This window comes from Prionailurus viverrinus, chromosome A1 (assembly GCF_022837055.1).
Source record: "Prionailurus viverrinus isolate Anna chromosome A1, UM_Priviv_1.0, whole genome shotgun sequence".
NCBI lineage: Eukaryota > Metazoa > Chordata > Mammalia > Carnivora > Felidae > Prionailurus > Prionailurus viverrinus.
Genome location: NC_062561.1, coordinates 142,774,449 through 142,795,878, shown reverse-complemented (window position 1 = coordinate 142,795,878; position 21,430 = coordinate 142,774,449). Strand labels below are relative to the sequence as shown.

Sequence of the window (21,430 nt, the reverse complement as noted above, 5' to 3'; positions counted from 1 at the left end):
TATTCAAAGGTTAAAACAGTAGAACAGTATTAACATTTCTTTGAGTTGGCATAATGAGTTGATGAGTTGACCTTTTATTGGCCTATGTAGAATAGAAGAAATAAATATAATAAATTTCATAGTATGGCCTTAACACAGAAATAAAATATGAATGTATACCATTGCCTCAGTACTAGCCATAGGCTTTTCTTTTCTCTTTTCTTTTCTTTTCTTTTCTCTTTTCTTTTCTTTTCTTTTCTTTTCTTAGGCAGATTTTTATGACCATAGTGTTTTATTCATTTTGTTGGCATTTTATTGAAACCCTCAAGAAACAGAGTTCTTTCCTGTGCAGTAACACCACCTAGTCTCTTATCAATAGATTACAGTAGAGTTACAGAGTATGTTATATCTTTTTTTTTTTTTTAATTTTTTTTTCAACGTTTTTTATTTATTTTTGGGACAGAGAGAGACAGAGCATGAACGGGGGAGGGGCAGAGAGAGAGGGAGACACAGAATCGGAAACAGGCTCCAGGCTCTGAGCCATCAGCCCAGAGCCCGACGCGGGGCTCGAACTCACGGACCGCGAGATCGTGACCTGGCTGAAGTCGGACGCTTAACCGACTGCGCCACCCAGGCGCCCCATGTTATATCTTAATTAGTCCTCCAATAACATCTTAATGCAACAAAGAAAAAATACTGTATTTTAATCTTTTTGTGAAATGAGGAAAGTGAAATACTTATTTAATAAACACATGTGCATATGTTAAGGAGTCCAGCAGCTTTCTTATTTATCACCAATCTGTTTTCTTTTTGTCTATAATATACAGTGACTTTTGTCTGGATTTTGCCCTACCTTTAGCATGAAACTGTATGCTCTACAAGACTATTAGGAGTAATGTGCCATGCCATTTTTCCCAAAGAGACCAAGTACCTAAGAGATTTAAAACACAGACACACACACACACACACACACACACACACACACACACACACACACGCCTTAAGCTGTAAGCACTATATTCACTGGCTTTATGTTAACAATTGACAAGTTTGAGTTCAGCTAATAGTTATTGTACAAGTGTCACATCAAAGTCTCTGGCAGCCTGTGTAATTTCTTTTTTCATTATTAATAGTATGGTATAATAAAGCCCATGTTTTTCAGCCATTTCTGTATAACCCTTTTGTGTATATAGCACTGATTCAGAAGCTGTATCCAAATACAGATGCCTAATTGAGTAAACTTTCCCAGTGTAGTAGGCTTCAAATAATATAAATCCATTATATGAATAATTTTATGCTGATTACTTTGCTCTTGAAGCATTCATATAATAAAACATGCCATTGATCATGAGCTGTCCTCCAGAATTAGTGTGGGGCTAAGCTCACAGTTAATTATCTTAAGAATGAAGACGGTACCAAACTGTGTCAAAGGGCTATCAACAAGGCATCTTGAGAACTGTCACTTTGTCAAACGAAATACAAGGATACATGATATAAAGAGATTTAAATCATGAATACCATCATGTTTTGGAGATGACAGCATTTGCTACCAATGTGTCAGCTGCAAAAAGACCAAACCCCAGTATATCTATGGGGGAAGAAAGCATTAAGGATTTACTCATCATAAAAAATATGACTAATCAGGGGCAACTGGGTGGCTCAGTCGGTTGAGCGTCCAACCTCAGCTCAGATCATGATCTCACAGTCTGTGAGTTCGAGCCCCACGTCGGGCTCTGTGCTGAGAGCTCGGAGCCTGGAGGCTGCTTCCGATTTTGTGTCTCCCTCTCTCTCTGCCCCTCCCTTGCTCATGCTCTGTCTCTGTCTCAAAAATAAGTAAAAACATTAAAAAGAAATTTAAAAATATGAGTAATCAGTGTAACTAACAGAGCTGTGAACTGATAAGGTGTAGCTTTAGGAGAAATGCAAGAAAAGTATCATTACAGTTATTTGCTCTACAATAAAGCCTGTTTGCTAAAGATTTAGGCAACAAGTTTTCTGGTACTTGTGTAGCATCCTGATAAATTTTAGGTTTATAAACAAATGAAATTCAAATCAGAATCAGCAAACCAACATACATATACCACTAGCAAACTCGTAACATTTTAAAATCAACATCAAACAAGTACCTTCCTATAAAGCCTGATCTTCATTGAACCTATGAAACATAAGCATACTTCTTAATATATTAACCTTATTGAATTCTTCTTTGTCCTGTCTGTTCATCATTTCTGTCATGGTTAGCATTAAATGGCAAACCATATTTATCGATAAGCCCTTCAATAGTCATAGTCTACTGGATTAGAGTGCCCTTGCTGAAATAAAACTATATCTAATAAGATATATACAGAATAAAGGTAAATAGAAAGCTTCTGTACAGTATGAATGCAGTTATACTGAACACTTTGAGCAAAGTGGAGATTAGAAGTGGATGGTTTCAATTTAAATACATAACATATATATAAATATTTGTACTAAATAGGTATATATTTCAGATCCTTCACTAGTCTCATGTGTAGCCAAACTTTAGAGTCATAGCAGAATAAAATGTTGTTTGTCTTAAGTTTCAGCATTGCCAATTGAAAAGTACCAGTATTGTCTATTGATACAGCTATTTCCCATTCTTGGTTAATCGAAAAGTGAATCTTCAGAAATTCCAAACCCTTTTACTTGTTTTTTCATGATAACCTAATCCACTACTAAATATTCTTCCAATAAGTCCTTGAATCAAGCACTTAGACTTATTTGGGTTCCTATAATGCCAGTTGTCTTGGTTAATTTCTGAATACAAATTAATTTCTTTTTTCAGCTCTGCTTTAATTTGCATTTTTAAATTTTGGATTTTTATTTCCAGTTGGAATTTGGGAAATTTTTAAATTTACTATATCTAGAGTAAATACTCCATAATTTTTTTTTTTTATCTAGAGTAAATACTCCATAATTTTAAGTACATAATCTCTTAAAAGCACCAAGTGAGTCCTTTACAGCTGTTCCAAACAGGAATACATTTCTTTCTCACTTTCAATAATGATAAGGACAATACTGTAAAACATGAAATTTCTCAGGATGAGGTATATTTCTGAAACAGAATGTGTTCTTTGAAGTATGTGCAGACTTGAGTTGTGAAAAGAAAGCCTTTGAGCAAAATCATGAAATTGTAATTTGCTTTAATATTCTTAGTTTGAAGTTGTTCTTATAAGCCATCATTAAATTTGACTGTTTTAACCAAACTACAAACACGATATAAGTTTTCAGGGATTTGTCTGCCTCCTTTTCACATCCTCCATGGTTTCATGTCTAAATTATCTTATTTCCTAGAATCTCTTGAGCCTGAGGGATCCATTACCGTTTCAATGGGTATTGACTTTTGTGATTCTACTCAGACTGCCAGTTTCCAGTTGTGGTAAGTTCAATTGTTCTCCTATATTTTATATTACCTGTAAAGGATAGCACATCAAAAAGCAGGCTTTCAGCAGCTTTTTTCTTTGAGAGAGAAACCACTTAAACAAACATGTCTTTCTTTGGCAACGTTTAGACTGCCGTAGAATAGTTGTACACATTGTTTACGGCATATGTATTTTTAGTATTGTTACCCAGCTTAGCCATTACAGTCTGCCATATATGATTGAAATTCACAGTTTGTTGGTTAAAGTAAGAAGCTACTGCTAAATGTTTTTTTACTTAGCTCTACAGTTTTAGAAAATTCATGAGGAAAATTCAGGAGAAATTAAAAACCTTAATAATAGTGAATAGGCCAGAAAAGATATGTTTTGAAATATCTTTTATATTATCTTGAGCCTCATAAGTGAACAGTTATTGATTCTGTCAGTACCTAACACCCATACATTTTTCCCTTTTTACTTTAATTTATAAACTGCCTTTGTTAAAACTTGAAGAACATTTATACAGTTGGCAAAGGTTTCATGGGTGAATACTATTCAAAAGAGCTTTTCTAGGTTTGGGTTTCATTATAGTTATTGTTTTCATATAATGTTTTATAAATTTCTGATAAAGTCTAGGAATTCTTAGCAAATTAATACAAAGCTGTATTCATCCATCTTTCAGAATTACCTTTGAACTCCTACATTTTTCTGATCGAGGATATGATTTGTTATTTTGATTTGAAGTTGCTTTGATTTTATTCTAAAAAGAATTGAAACATTTTATTTGTCTAAATCTTAGCTAGTTTACAACAGAATTTGTTTGCTACAATAAAAATCAGCAAGTTTAGGAAATAGACGTTTTAAAATAAATTTATAGGTTAAGTATAGTGAACTCTTCTTTTCCATATGCCTTTTCAGTTTACCAGTAATTCAGGCCTAATATTGTACCATTTATTGCTGAAAACCTGCAATGATGAATATAAGCAATGTAGCATAACACATTGATTTTATGCAGATCATCACCTTTATGTTTTGGGAGGTCTGCTATATTAGTGATATATAAAAACTGATTACTTTTCCCAACATTGCCTAGTAATTGTTTATTATTTTTCTATTAGACAAACAACAGAGATCAATATTACTGAGCACAGGACTATGAGTAACATCACTCTAAATAGATTTGCCTCCAACACCAGAGGTATATTCATTTTAATGATTTCAACAATGTGAGCCCAATGACAAAGCTTGTGGACCAAGTTAGGACAAAACTAAGAACTAAAAAAAATTATTTTTTCTTATCAATTTATATGAAGTACCTGCTAGATTTCTATATAATGAGGCAGGCTCTTTAAATATATTATCATTACAAAGATTTCTTTCCTCTGTAACCCATTGGACGTTTTCTTGCATTTTATCTTTTATAATTAACTACATACCTTTAGGGATAAGTATGTAGGTAGTGTTTGATTTTTTTGTCTTACGTTGGGGAGTGTATATGAACAATTTTTTCTCAATTTCTTTTAAACGAATTTTAGGAAAATTATGAGTTTATTTTATATAGAAAATAGCCTTAGCTGTTATAAGCACTTACACTAATGTTTTTCTGTTGTGAATATATAAATTATTTTAGATTTTATTAAACACATAAGCATACTAGATCAAAAATTATTTTTTATATGTTCCAAAAAGAACACTTTGTCTTGCATCAAATGTAATTGATCCTGAAGCAATGTAATCACAATTACTCACTTTCTTAATTGGCCTGCCCAAAATCAGAAAATGGAAACCGATCGACAGTGTTTAAATCAATAGCTTCATAGTAGTGCTAGTGGGGGTAGGGAGATAGCGGTAATGGGTAGATCAATTGGTCTTAGATGCCAATCACTGACTGTGCCTTTTGCATAGTAAATAGCACTTTTTGCTTAGTGATGTGCTGTATTAGTCTTGGTAGTTCAATAATAAGGGGGGAAAAAAGCAAGAATAGCTGATATTGAATTTTTTCCTCAAAATACATTATACAAATCGATAGGTAAAATTATGGATAATAAGAGCATATTTGGTAAGAAGCCTTGAGAAATGCTGGGAACATGGACTATAAGCCTTTCAGGTATACTTCTATTTATTGAAAGAAAATAAGAGTAAAATGATTCTACTTTAGTCTCTACATTAATTCTGTATCATTATAGCTATATGACACATACATACATATACATAGAACTATTGTATATAGTTATGTGAATACTCGATGTGTTAATGCCTTTTTTTGCTTTGCATTTTAAATGGTAATCAAAATAAGTCCTTGATTAAACTTACTGAGATTTAAAATGTGTATAATACACATAAATATGTGTCTCTCTCTCTAAAAGTAGATTCAGTGCTTAAATAGGTCAAATGCTTGTGATCAGTAGATACTAGTATGGTAACTAGTGTGAAAAATATGTCTTCACTCAAGTTAGAGGGGTGAGTACTAGCATCCACCCCTCTTCTTTGCCCCAAATCTATTTAAAAGACAGAAACACATTCTTTAAAAGAGAATGAACACTAAAAACAAAATGAAAGAATGTCATTAGCTGACCAGAAATTGTGAAGAGTTGTTGGCAGTTAGAAAGCAAATGGGAACATATCAACAGTAACAGAGAAAATAAAAACCACAGAGCGAAACACTCATGTAAGAAAACTGCAATGGTAAGAAAAAATCTAGCAGAATATGAAGCATAAAGTGAACAGATGAAAGTTAGGTTAAGACAGTCATCAGGAAATCAAAGAAGTACTTCCAGCCCCCAGTTCTCCCACCTTACTCTAACAGCAGGCAACATTCACATTTAGTCAGAGACCTAAAAATTACACTGCAAGGAGAACGACCTACTTTCCTGGAAGGACTCTTGGTGTGGATGTGGAGTCCTAAGACAACAGCAGGGTTTTTGAGTTTGTGGGAAGGAGGCAGCGATGGTCAGAGATGAGGTGAAATGAAGTTCTGTCCAGAAGAGGAGTATTCTCAAGTTCTGTCCCATGAGAGCAAAGTCAGTCTTACACCTGTTTTTGGAGAGATAAGGCCATTGCCTCCCTGCCTCTCAACTTCATGTCCATGTAACCAGTCATGCCTCACCCACAAGAAAACTTCAGTCAGCCCACCATGGGAGAGGAAACCCACAGTAATAATACTATGTATCAAGCAATTGCAGTGTGCTTGGCATTGTTCTAAACACTTGTATTGTGTTAATTTATTTAATTCTCAGAACAATTCCATGAGATAAGTATTATTATCCCATTTTTAGAGGTGAATAAACTGAGGCACAATAAGAGTAAGAAAACTGTCTAAAATACAGCTAATAGGTAGCAGACTTGTGTGTGTTAATTAAGCCAGTTCCTTCATTATGAATGAAAAATGGACAGCCTATGGAGGGACTAGACTTTTGAGGAAAAGCATCAGTTTGGAAGGGAAGACTCAAGGTGACTACAAAGACTCATTACAAAGGGATAAGACAGTTTAAAAAAGAAAAGAGATAACTTTAAAAATTATAATCTAATTCAAGAGAACACTACATCTTTACAACATTTATTTATTTTTTTAAAGGACAGAGACAGAGTGTGAGCGAGGGAGGGGCAGAGAGAGAGGGAGACGCAGAATCTGAAGCAGGTGCCAGGCTCTGAGCTGTCAGCACTGAGCCCAGCACAGGACTCGCACTTGTGACCTGTGAGATCATGACCTGAGCTGAAGTCAGACGCTTAACCAACTGAGCCACCCAGGCACCCCGAGAGCACTACATCTTTAAAGCAAGAACATATCACTTGCTTTGAAATAGGAGCAATTACAAAATTTTAAATACATTTTCAGAGGTTTAAAAATACAGTGCCAAAAGAAATTCAGTAGATGCACAATAGAATGCCCACAGCTGAGTACTGATTTAGTTCTGGAAGAGGGAGTCAGTGAAACCAACTGGAATAGAGAACAAAAAGAGGTGGAAACTGTGTAAGAAAGGTTAAAAGAAACAATTTGTCTAATAAATCTACAAGGAAAGAAAAGAAATGATGGAGCGAAGAAATAAATAAATTGTAGAAGAAAAACTTTTCCCAAGCTAAAGCAATGTACAACCCTTCAGATTGAAAGGACCCATCAAAGATCAAACAGGGTGAATGTGAACTACAATCAAAAAGACCACATATCCTTGTGACATTTTTGATAAGGAGAAAACCAATGTGGTGTCTTTCGGAGTGGAGAAAAAAAGCAGCTTACCTAAAAAATAGCAAGAATGTGAATGGAATTCGATTTCTCATCAATACTGTCATCATTTCTGGTGGCCAGAAGGCAAAGAACGAGGAAACCAAATAGACGTTTTTCAGAGAAGCAGATTTCATCAGTTTACCACCCACAGGCCCTTTCTTGAAAGGATTACTCAAATATATGCTGTAGTAAAAACCTTTGTGTAATGTGAATCAGAGAAAAACACAGAGTCCAAAAAAAGTAATGGACAAAGCATTCTAGCTGTAAAACATATTAATGCGTAAGATAATTGTTCACTCAGAATGTAGGAAATAAATTTTAATAATACACTGGAACTAAAATCCTGACATGGACAAGTTTGAGAAGGGATGAATAATGGTGATCCTGTCATGTTTGGCAGAAGGATTGATTAATGGCGAAAAGAGGTTTAAATGTGGTTTAAAATATTAAAACTACCCACTAAAATACTGAGAATATGAGATATAACCCCAAATGTCTAGAGGTAAGAAGAAGTGATTAAAACTTGATCAGTTTGGGGGCACCTGGGTGGCTCAGTTGGTTAAGCGTCCTACTTGATTTTAGCTCAGATTATGATCTCACAGTTTGTGAGATCAAGCCCTACATTGGTCTCCACGCTAACAGCTTGGAATTCTCTTTCCCTCTCTCTGCCCCTTCTCACTCGCTCAGTCACTCTCTCAAAAGAAATAAATAAACATTAAAAAAAAAAAAACTTGATCATTTTAACAAAGAGGGAGAAGAGCAAAGCATGGTAAATAGAACACAAAATAACGTGCCTGGAAGGAGCCACACATACCACACATACTAGTTATCATGATTCATATCAGGAAGTTCAATTCCATTTACATTAAACATGTAAAAACAAAATTCAGCAAATACTGTTTATAAGTACCCCACCTTAAAAGAGAATGACAGAAAAATTGAGAATAAAAAGATGAAATATATAGATGTGTGTATGCTTACTATTATCAGAAGATAAAAAGAAAAGGAGGCAATACTAACACTAGAAAAATTTAAAAAGCACTTCATATTAAGAAAATGTTCTATTCATTGCAGTCCTCCACAAAAATGTAAGTTACAGACTTTTCAGTAACATAGTTTTGTAATATATGAAGCAGAAACTAATGAAATTCTAGGAGAAATTGACAAAGCCATGACCATAGTATATTTTAACACATGCCTCAGAAGTTAACAAATCAGAGAAGATAAATATTGAGATAAACATTCAGGTAAATATAGATATACACACAACCTCACAAAATTTCAATAATTCAGTTATCTAACTTGATCTAAGACGTTTGTATTTGCAAAGAAGTCTTTGTTTCCTGAGTACAGTAAATACACAGTTTTTTAAAAAAGCATAGGATGTACAAAAAAAATCGAAAAATTTTAGGCTAATTTGATTAGAGAAAAAAGATTACCCATAAGAAAGATTAGAAAAGAAAAAGGTAATAAAACACAAGATCTTCTGAATTACAAAATAACATATGTAATTCTATCCCAGTGAATTGGAATCTTTTTTTTTTTTAAGATTTTTTTTTAACATTAATTTATTTATTTGAGAGAGACAAAGTGCTAGTGGGGCAGGGGCATAGAGAGAGGGAGACACAGAATCCGAAGCAGGCTCCAGGCTCTGAGCTGACAGCACAGAACCCACATGGGGCTCAAACTCACGAACCGTGAGATCATGACCCGAGTGGAAGTCAGCCGCTCAAACAACTGAGCCACCCAGGCGCCCCTGAATTGGAGTATTTAGATGAAATGAATGGCTCCCTAGAAAAAAATGTTAGGAATAAAATTGATTAAATTGTATCAGAACTTCAGAAAAGAGATAATCTCTATATATTATTTAAACTTTGTAGATCAGAGAAAAGGAAAGTATCCATGTCATTCTATAAAGCTTAGCATCACCCCAATTTTAAAATCTGAAAGAATAGCACACAACGGTACATACTACTTGGTGTTGTAAATTCAGATGACTTCTGGGCCTTACAAGTTACCTGTTACTACATGAAATAGGAGAAACATTCTCTTTTAAGTCAGAAAAGCAAAAGAAGGTTACCCATTTTCAACACTATTTCACATTATATTGAAGTTCTAGCCAATATAAAAAGACAAGTAAAAACAGAGGTATAAATCCTAGAAATGAAGAGACAAAACTGTCATTTTTATCCAATATCGTTATCAACCCAGAAAGTCTTGGAATCAACAGCAAATCTATTATTTAATTAGTGAGTTTAAAAAGGTGGTACATGGGGCCCCTGGGTGGCTCAGTTGGTTAAGCTCCAGACTTCAGCTTGGGTCATGATCTTACGGTTTGTGAGTTTGAGCCCCGCATCAGGCTCTGTGCTGACAGCTCAGAGCCTGGAGCCTGCTTCAGATTCTGTGTCTTCCTCTCTCTCTCTGCCCCTCCCTCCCCCCCCCCCCCCGTCTCTCTCTCTGTCTCTCTCAAAAATAAACAAACATTAAAGAAAAAAATTTTAAACGGTAGTACAAATCATCAAGTGAAAATCAATAACATTTCTATATAATAAGAATGACCAATTTTAAAACATTATGAGTGAAGTTATTCTATAGGAACAACAAAAGGAATAAATTAACAAGAAATACGTATGTAGGAATTAAGAAAAAGAAAAAAACCCTGAAACTTTCCTGAAGGTCATGAAAAGAAGATATGAGTAAATTAATATATATACTGTGTTCCAAAATGAGATACTGTACTTTCCTTCAAATTAATCTTCAACTTTAGTGTGATTGTAGGCAGAATTCCAGTAGGTCTTTTCAGGGAACTTGACAAATTTTTAAAATTCAACCAGAAACGAAAATGTCATAAATCATAAAAAAATGTATTGAAATGTTATATACACAAATGTTTTCATACTCTTTGGGGGAAAAATCTTAAGACAGTACTAGGAAGGATAAAGTGAAAAATGATCAGATTTGACTATTAAAATTTTTAAATTTCTCTACAAAGAAAAAGTAGATACCATAACAGGTGAGACATGGTGAGAATGTATTGCAGCGTATGTAGTAGACAAAAGTTTAATAACCAGAGTATGTAAGGAACTCTTCAGTCAATATAAAGGAATTCAGTAAAAAAGTGGGAAACACTAAGAATAGGCAGTTTATAAGAACAAAATGCAAATAGCCAATGAACATAAGATATTGAATATCACTAGTAACAGGGAAATTAAAATTAAAACATGTCACCAAATTGGCAACATTTTTAAATAATTTTAGTATCTGACATTGACAAGGTAGAGGAAACATGTATTCTGGTATACCGTTTATGGGATTTTCATTGACACCACCTTTTTTAGGGCACTTTGGCCCTTCCAGAACACTAGGTACTCACACTCTTCTACTTAACAATTTCCTCTTCAGGCCGTCAGGCCTAGAGAAATATTGGTGGTTTGCAGAAGAAAATAGATCTAGCCAAAGGTATTTAAGTAAGTATTGTTTATAGTAGGGAAAATTTCAAATGATAATCAATACGGGAATGCTTAAATAAATTATGATACAACCCTTTATATATGTAGGTTTTGAGTGTCTAGTATGCATTAAGCATTATACTGTTATTTAATTGTTAAAAGTTGGCTACAAGGTAAGTGCCTTTTTTTTTTTTTTTAATTTCGTAGATGAGGAATCTTGAGTTTCACAATGGTTAGACTACTTGCCCATTTCTCTTACCTAGAAATGTACCAATCTGGATCCTACAAAGTCTGTGAAATGAAATTGTATGTAGTGCAAGTATATGCATTACACGTAAATATAACAGGTAGATTCTTGTATTACATTAAACTATTATGCCATTTGATCCCATTTAACTAGGCTATTTAGAGCTGCCTAATAATAGTACTTTGTTGATGTGTTAATTCCAGTAGATACACATCTGTCCTTACTCATTTTCACCATTCCTTACCCATGCCAAGATATCTATGTTTAGCCCCATGTTCAGCCAGAGGGAGATCAGAAGAAAAAGAGGTCAGGGAAAAGAGAAGAGCTGTAAGGAGAAAGAGAAGTAAACAAAAAAGGGCAAAGGGTAGAAAAGGAGGCACGTGAAAACTGTGGAGGACATCCTAGAACACTAATATAGATGAAAGTTTCCCTAAAATAAAGAGGAAACATTCCATCTTAGGCCAGTCTAAGCCAAACCTTGCTTTGAAACTGAAACTGGCTTATAAAGCATGTTATATGCTAGCTATGTTAGATTTTTGCATTCGGTTGTGTTAACACAAACCCACCAAATAGGGGTGTATTATTCTGCTAGTATAAGAAGAACAGAGGTCAGCAGTTAAAGAGCTGCCGGAGTACCTCCATAGTATCTTCTGGGTATAAGGTTTTTCCAGCGTTTTTTGTTTTCATGTGCTAATGTCATTAGCATGTGCCTGCCATCCTCATGGTCACAATATGGCTGCTCTAGTTTCAGGCTTCTGTCTGCATTCCAGGCAAAAATAAAAATAAAAGAAGAAGGAAAGAAAGAAGTGACATGGAAAGAGGAGCCATGTCTTTTTTGGAAAAGCAAAACTTACCCAGAAATCCCTGACAGACTTCTGCTTCATGGGTTATAACTGGGTTACTCAGTCCTAGCAACAAGAGAGGCTGAGATAGAAAATGTTTCAGTTGGGCACATTGTGTACCTGAACCAAATCACGGTTATGCCAGGAAAGAAGAAAAATAAAAGAAACACAGAGTAAACAACAAGTTCTGTCTGCCACAACAGTGTTCCACTTTTATTTACATTTGCCTCGTAAGACCCATTCTGGATCAACTTCTGTCCTTAGTTTTTCATACATAATTATGTTAGCCATTTTACCAACTACAGAAAATAAAATATCGTTAGCCAAAAGCAGTGAAAGCAAAACCAGTCAAGTTGAGTCATCTATATTAGTATTTAACACACTGCAAATTCCTAGTAGGGAAATTTCAAGATCACTTTTTGCCTCAAACTTAAACCTGCTGCTTACCCACCTACATTTTCATATGTGCTTTAGAAGGCAAGTCTCCTTTCCCTTCTTTCTCTGCTATCCCACCCTTCTCCCTGGGAGTCAGAGCTACACAGCTACCTTTAATCAAGGGCGTAAATGGTATCCTTCAGGACCGCTGGGAAGGACAAGGCTAATCATTTCATCTGTAATTAAAAAGAAAATACCAGTAAAGAGAGTGTAATAAATACAATTTAACACAGTGGTCATTTTAATTGTATTCTTCTATTAATAAAATATTTCTATCATGCCCTCCCTATATGTATAAATTTATATATATATATATTATATATAGTTCATATATATATTTTACATGTGTATTTATATATAAATTTTACACACACACACACACACACACACACACACACACACCACCTATCCATTTACTCTATCAGCCTTTACCTATTTCTTTTAATGTGACTTCGCCTTCCACTACATCACATGTGGTCTCATCCTTCAAGTGTCCTACCCTCAGTACTTGCCTCAGTCTTAACTGTTCCTTGTCTGCTGCTTTGGGAAGAAGCATCCTACTCTCTTCACCTTGTTCTTATGCTGTTAATCCCATCCTCATTTACTTCCTCTAATGCCTTGCTCTATCAGATATTCCTTTGTTTCTTCCTCTTTACTGGCTCTTTCCCATCATCCTGTAAACATGCTCAAGTTTCATTAAGCATTCTTTTGCCTCTGCATCCTCGTGAAGCTTGTCTTGCTTTCTGTCCCATCTTTCCTTGTCAGCCTCCCCACTCCCCCTTCACCTCAGGGCATTCTGCATTCTGCCTTCCATCTGAACCGCCTTGCTTTAATCCGAAGTCACACTTCCTTCTTTTTATTCCTCTTTGCATTATTTGACACACACATTCTCTCCCTGACCACTGTCTCCCAGTGTGTTCTGCAAGCTACGGTTCTTCCATTTCTACTTAAATGTAGGTCTTCCCCAGGTTTCCACCTTATCCTTTTTCGTGGTATATCCTCTTTGCCTGTGTGATCTTATCTCCTTGTAAGGCTTCAGCTCTTCTCTTTACCATTCTGATTACTTCCAAACTCATATATACTGCCCTGACCTCTTTTCTGATTCTTGAGTTGTATTTCCAATTATCTGCTAAATATCTCTTCCTGAATAATTCACTGGTACTCAAAATATAACATGATTAAAGCCAAATCATTTTGTTTAATCCCCAAAACTCTACTTCAGTAGTTGTCATTCTCCCAGTTTTTCGCATTAGAAGTTTCAAAGTCTCTTCCATCCATCACCACCTCTGTCCCTTTTAATTCTAAAATACTCTCATCTTCCCAGTTTTCAGTGCTACCCACCCTAGGAGAGCAGCCTTACATAGCAGAATAAAAAATACATCTTAAAGCAGCATTATATAGCAGACTGGGGAGCAGGATGGACCTGAGTTCAGATCCCAGTACTGCCACTTACTAGCTATGTGACCTGGGATGTGTTGTTTAACTTTTCTTACCACTAAGTTGGGGGATAACAGAAGCCACCTCTTAGGTTCATTGTCAGGATTTACTAAAGTAAAACACACAATGTAAAAGCCCTGCCTAGACTATTCAATTAAATTCCTAACAAATCTACCTGCCTTGGGTTTCTCCTCTACTACATCTTACACACTGCCACTAGAGTTTCTGAAATACAATGGAATCATTTATTTTCCTGTGTCAAAAGTCTCTGGTAGTTTTCCTTGTTACTTCAAGAAACATTGAAACACCTTTGTCTCAGTTATATCAGTGAAGTAATCATACACTTTGTCATAAAAATCAGGACAGTCTAGAGAGTGAAGGGAGACATTAACTGAACAAGATTCCAGGACAACAGCTATAAACTGGGACTGTCCTGGGAAAGTGGGATGAATGGTCATGAATGCATATGATATTCTTTACAGCACACCCCCAGCCTCATCTGTTGACATACCACACTGCTCATCATTCCCAAAACACAAGTCTAGAATACCTAGAATACCCTCTCTCTCCTCTTGAAAATAAAGGTATCTGTACCTCACTCCTGCAGAATTAATCCCTCTTACATGGATTATAATACTTTCCACATATCTATAATGTAGTGTTTGCCATTTTATAAACATAAGTGAACTCTTCCTCTCTCACTGACTTGCGAGCTTCTAGGGCCAGTCTCACTTGTCTTTAAATCCCCAGGTACTTGCATAATACACAGGATCTAGTTTGTACTTGGTAAATGTGTACTGAATTAATAAATGAATTTGTTGGTTTGCCTTAGACAGTCCACATGTGAATAATTCAAAACCTTCTTTTTTTTTAATCTAGTCCTTGCCTTGTTCCATAAAAGAATTTCTTACAAGAATATATTATATAATAGCATAAAAGTGGATTTTCTTGGGACACCTGGGTGGCTCAGCCAGTTAAGCGTCTCTGAGTCTTGATTTCAGCTCAGGTCATGATCTCGCAGTTTGTGAGATCTCACGGTTTGTGAAATTGAGCCCCTGGTTGGGATTCTCTCTTTCTGTCTCTCTCTCTCTCTCTCTCTCTCTCTCTCTCTCTCTCTCTCTCTCTCTCCCTTCCCCTCTCTCTCTCTCTCTCTCTCTCTCTCTCCCTTCCCCTCTGTCTCTCTCTCTCTCCCTTCCTCTCTCTCTCTCTCTCTCTCTCTCTCAGAATAAATATATAAACTAAAAAGAGTGGATTTTCTTTTTTTCTTTTTTCATTTTATTTATCCCTATTGCACCCTTTGATGATGATGTTTCTTAACCTAATGTTTGTTATTTTTTTAGCCACAGTCCCCATTTCCCTATTCACCTTCCCACTGGCCATGAGATCCAGTTCTAACATGAAAGTAGAAGTTCTTTTGGGGACAAATCTTTTCTGATATTTAAAAAAAAAAGAATAGATGTGGTTGGTTCATTTATTCACTCTTCTTCCATTATCACTGTTTTTTCTTCATTGCAATGTAAAAGTGGTACCTAGCGATGCAGCAGCCATCTGGCATCCTCGAGGATGAAACAACACACCAGGGCGGTGGAGTTGAAAGCTCGAGAAACCTGAATCCCCAACAGCCTCTTTAAGCCAGTGAACCAGTCTTTGACTGGTAACTGCAGAATTTGTTGCATACTAAACAATAAGCACCTGTTGTTAGTTGGATTTTCTGCTTATTTGCAGCCAGACACATTCCTAACTGGTACACTCCTCAACCTAACTTCAAACATGTACCTTAAAATTTTTTTTAAGAAATTTTACTAATTTTTTAAAGAGTATTATCTGTCTTAAGATTAAAATAAATACACTCGCTGTTTTTCTATCTGATATAGGTACAAAGTTGTCTTTCCTAAATTCTTCATATCCTGTCATTTGAAATAATAACTTTACATGTTGATCAGTAATGTTAATGAATAACGCTACCAAAAAAAAGAGTTTTTGTTTTAAAAAGCAAGTTTGCAGATGAGGCATTATTTTATTAGCACATATCTAATACACAGTAAGGTCACTCCATTTTACTTTTTGCTAAACTAATTTTTTTAAGAAGAGATCTTAACAATTTAAGACTAGAGCACTCCATTTTCTACACTGTAAGCATGCAAAGTAAAGAGAAAATATTACTCCTCTATTCTGTAAGTTGCGTGAAGTGTTCCTCTGGTAGTAGTGGGTATGTGTACCCTTGATGCTCACCTATTTTTAAAATTCTACATTAAATGGTGTACTTACAATAACTGCATATTTTTGTAAAAAAAATGTGTTTTCTAATTGAGGTAACAGATATATTTCTCTGAAAATAGTGTTGAGAAAATTTTAGCTCTGCTAGTTAAGCCAAGAAGATCTTATACTTATATGCTGGCATATCCTTTAATTACATCTATTTAAGTGCATAATATTAAAGAGAATGTTTATTTATTAAGCAATTGGTCAGCTTTGATGTGTTTTTCTCTTAGTACCAAGGATGATTGCTTCAATGTTAATATTCAGCCACCTGTTGGAGAGCTGCTGTTACCTGTGGCCATGTCAGAGAAAGATTTTAAGAAAGAGCAAGGTGAGAGATTACTACAGTTTACTAGAAATTGCCATCCCAAATAATATGTGCTCATTCTTCTGGCTGGTCTCTGAAATAAATTACCACATGTACATAGCCATTAACAGATGTCAGTGCGTAATCTTTTGGTTTTTGCTAATCCTTTTCTTCTGTAAAGTAACCTTGAAAGTATATGTTTGTCTACATCCCTGGCATACTTGAAAATTCATTAGTATGTCTTTAAAATAATAAATTGATTCTTAATTAACTTTTCACTTCTGGGAGTTGTAGGTTTGTCAACCTAATGATGTGCTCTTGTGTTTTGTGTTAGTGAAAATGTGAGGGATTTGAGACTTAGCGAACTTCTACCACTATAAATGTTATGCCTCTGTATTTTCTTTCACTACGGAACTGTTTTTCGTGACCTACTAATGTATTTTTCCCTGCGCACATTGAAGTGCCTCACCCTTCAAGATAAAGTCCTAATTATAGCATTAAAATACCTCCATTTTCTTTTGACCTGATTCTGTAGTAAAGAAATGCTATGATGTCAGCCTGTATCAGAGCTGAAATATTTTAAAATACGGACCTAAGTAGAAAATATTTTCGGCAGGATGAAAGTATTAATATGCTGTGCTTGCCCCAGAGTCCAGCATACCTACTAATAAAAATAAATTTTATTTTCTTCTATGAATAATAACTGTGGAAAATAATAACTGGGAAATAACTGTGAGTTTATGTGTTTAATTAAAGATAATACAGAACTAGGGCATATGTAAGCAGTATAGTCAGCAATTTCTTAAAGTTTATGTGAAGGTAGTCTATTTTTCTCTCTAGAGGGGTTATCATACAAAGATTCCTTCATCTTGAGGTCATTAAATCCTATCTGTCATGCTTCCAGAAAGTACTGGGCACGTACAAATATTTCTGTACCTAAGGAGACACACATGCTTCCTGGCACTTTATCATTAGAGTGCCAAAGATTTTTTTTTTTTTTTTTTGCTGTAAGCCATTGCAGTCCACAGTATTCAAATAACCTGTTGTAGAAGAATCTCACAAAGAAAATTTCATTCAAGACTGTAAATTAATAATAATCCTTTATTTTCTGCCTTATTAAGTGATAAAAAAGAATGCCTAAATCCCTGTTTGCATTTGCTTTACTTGGAAGTTGATTATTGCTGTAGAAGAAAAACATCTTTGTGATTTTATGATTTTATTTTTCTGTTGACGAATTGATGCTTACATTTGCTATTCTTACCCTTTGCTGGCTAAAGCCTGCCTCTCTGCTTTACACCTGCCCAGCAGACCCAGGTGAGTGGCACACAAGTGACTGAATAAGGCTTTGGCACATCTACTGTTAAGGGGATATTCTTTCTTTGAAAAGTGCAGCTACAGTATATCTAAAGCAGCTGATTATCGTATACCTTTTCTGTCCCTCAGCTTTGGTTTAGAATACTTGATATTTCGATGAAGTGTTCTGTGCCGTTCTGTGCTCTGCTGTGACCGAGGGATTTTTCCCTGACTAGCCATACAGAACCGTAAGCGCGTGAGAGAGGTGCTCTTGGAGAACAGCTGTGGTCCTCTGTGGACTTGTTGCCAAAATTCCTTTTTCTTCTGCCATTTTACTTCTATGGTTGTTGATTATTTTTCTGAATAAATCTGGCAGCTGTTTGCTATGTTTAATAGAGCAGAAAGGCTACTCTGAATAAAGCTATTTGAAAATTTGTTTATATGAAGTATTTGTAAATCCTTCTAAGTCTCTTGGCATTTCTGTATCATTCTTTCTGTCTTCCTGAATTCATTCTTTGATATGGGACTTGATGCTGGCAAATTTACCACAGCTTTAAAGAGTCTTTTCAATAGCATCTTTTTAGTTAGAGATTTCAGCTGGTTTGGTAATCGAGGTCTCAATTCTCAACTTTACACATTGTACTCGTTTTTTATGCTCCTCTAGGAAGACCTTAGCTTATTTCAACAAATGATACATAGAAGGGACTCCCTAGCTGAAAAATCTTCAATCAAAATAAACATCTATTTCCTCACATTTTATCAGTGCAAACTTCTGGATGGTAAAATACTAGTAAATTTAAGTACCTGTGTATGTCATTACACATGCGTACATGACATTATGTAATTTTTCTAATTTAAATAAAATGAACTTAGGTACTTAATATCTCATTTCACAGGGCATATATTTTAAGACTCAAGAAGTGCATTAAATGCATTAATGAGGATTTAACTAGAAAAATTATAAATAAAAAGCATGATGAATGCATTTCTATTTTTATACTAAACATCTATGTAATTTAAAAGTTTGTACACTATTAAATAATGCTTCTAACAGATTGTAGATATTAGATTAATAATTTTTTAACGGAAAGGTTTTATTTCTAATATAAAACCTGATCTGTCATTTTTGCTTAGTTGTTACATTTAGAGTTCCATGGCTAAACGTGCATATTTATAAGGTTGATCATCAAAGTGCTGAAAGACAGAATGGTTTAGCCTATATATGGAAGTTACCTATAATATTCATAATAGGAACTCTAAACCAGAAGCATGATTTTTTTTTCATTGCTATGAGTTTTGAGCATTGCAGAGTTAATGATCTAGCTGTAGGATGATTTCAGTACTGTAAATAACTTGAGATCCTCTCTTAAAAATTTGGTTTCTTGAGACAATTATAACTATTATAAGAGATGTAAGCTGGCTATTTATCCAAACTGCCTTCTCGTACTCATTTTCTTCGTATGAATTAAATAGGAAATCTAAAACTTAGGAAAAAAATTTAATTTTACTTTCTTATATTGCGTGGTCTACATTTTAGCAGTTAATGACAGCTGATTAACTAACCTAAATTAAGTACTCTGTCCACTGCCTCTCCAAAATTTAGATAAATTCTAATGAAGCAACAAATAGTCTGACAGTTTTTAAATATTTTCCTGGTAACTTTACCTTTGTTATATATATATGCATGCTATATAGTATCTAATGTCTGTTTTTTAGAAGAGAAACTTTTAATGATACCTTGGCATATTTTTCTTTCTCGTTAATTTGAGAATACCTGATATATTTTCATTTAGATAAATCTCTGGTTTAAGAAACCTAGAATGTTTACTTAATTTTATTATGATTTATGCATCCATCTTATGGTTTCCTAGCTAGCAAGATGCTAATTCTTTAAATGGTCAGACATTTACTATTTTCTGGCCCTTAACTACCACAAGCAATCATATTTGATGCCCCTTAATTAGAGCACCTTTTTTTCTTTCCAGGTTCTTTTTCCACCTCAGCAATCGAGACAATACATTTGCTTACCATGCTGCTCTCCTAAGTGTTCTTTTGCATGTAAATTAATCTTGATTCAGTTTACACTGTCATGCTGAGTGGTACAAATTGCCTATAACAATAAAACAGCATGAGTTAAAAATAAAGGGGGGTGGGAAGGCAGATTGAATGTGTGCCTTACTTGATAGGATGTTACTTTGCTTTATGCCAATACATTAGCTGACGATAATGAATCTTCTGTTCTGAAAAGCATGGTTTAGTTGATTTTTTAAATTTTACTTCAATGGAGCAGTACCTTGTCTTTTATAGACCAAGTTAGACAAACCATTAATGACAAGAGTGTTAAGGTTAAATATGAAGCAATGCATTCACTTCTCTGAGTGCTATCCATCTTTCCATTTACAGGAGCTTGACAAAAGTACTGGCTTTGTACAACATTTCCTTTAATTACATGCTGCGGGAAACAGGCTTTTAACATAAACATAGTTGCATTCATTTATTCAGCAGTTGCTCTTCAATAGAGCTTAATGGAGAAGGTTTAAATCCTAAATGAGTACACACATCTCTCAGCAGTGTTATGTCAGCAGCCACTGTGCTTTACTTAAAAGCAGTGTTTGACTGCTTGTGTAGTTTTTAAAGCTTTTGCCTAATATTGAAGTTAAACACTCTAAGACAGAACATAGTGTCCCCGAGTTTGAAAGTGGTTACTAAAAACTGCTCTTTGTTAAAAGCTTAGAAGTCGTTTTACAGTGTTAGGCTTTCGTGTCTTCGTGCTGCTCATCATAGGGGTTCTTCTAAATTTCAGGTTGCATTTGCAATAAATAACTAAATTAAATACATAGCCCTGGAGATTCGGGGCCTTTTGAAAACATAAAACCAGATTTCTCCATTTTCATAAATTTTGTCAACTATTGTGCACATACCAAATGTCTCAAAAGATCTTTGTTTTTACTGGATACCGTTAGGTGTCGGTATCTTACATCACAGGTCCAAATAGGTGGCATTTATTATAATTATTTTGGGGTTTTTTTTACCCAGGTACTAAATTTCAATATTTGTTCCAAGTGTTTGGTATGTTACTGAATTTGTTTACTAAACATTTTTACATGAGATTCTGACATTAATGGCATGTCATATGTTAACTCTGTATTACAGTTTTTGTTCCCGATCTTGCTTAACTTTGTTTTTTTTTTTCTTAAAGATTCATTTAAAACATCTCTAGAATTTAAGGTTCTCCATTCACATTTTCCTCTTTGTTTCTAAGCATTATGCTTCAGAAATTTCGATTGGTGTTTTTTAATTAACTCTATAGTTCCATTCACTAGGCAAGTACTGTTATCGCTAAGTATAGCTGCTTAGATACGTGTACATTTTTTAGAACCACATAACTGTTCAATGACTTTCAGTCATTGCTAAGATAACTTTGACCCAGCAGCTGAGGCCATTTGTCAGATAATGTTGTTGCTAGTTATTCCAGACTCACTTTGATTTGTACTCAGGTAGCATTTGACAAGAGAGATCTCTGAATGAAAAGGAGAGGAATAAAAATTTTTAAAAAGTAAAAGCTTAAATAGTTGACGTA

The 21,430-nt window shown here is 34.8% G+C and overlaps 1 protein-coding gene across 4 annotated transcripts in view; it reads left to right on the top strand.

The window, feature by feature from the left end:
• The window catches only part of AP3B1 (adaptor related protein complex 3 subunit beta 1), a 261,409-nt gene that overhangs the window by 227,326 nt on the left and 12,653 nt on the right, over window positions 1-21,430 (top strand). For all 4 annotated transcript variants that reach the window (XM_047853236.1, XM_047853230.1, XM_047853242.1 and 1 more), the window contains 2 exons: window positions 3,295-3,379; window positions 16,484-16,581. In XM_047853236.1, coding sequence (XP_047709192.1) covers window positions 3,295-3,379; window positions 16,484-16,581 — 183 coding nt within the window. The remainder of the gene's footprint in view (window positions 1-3,294; window positions 3,380-16,483; window positions 16,582-21,430) is intronic.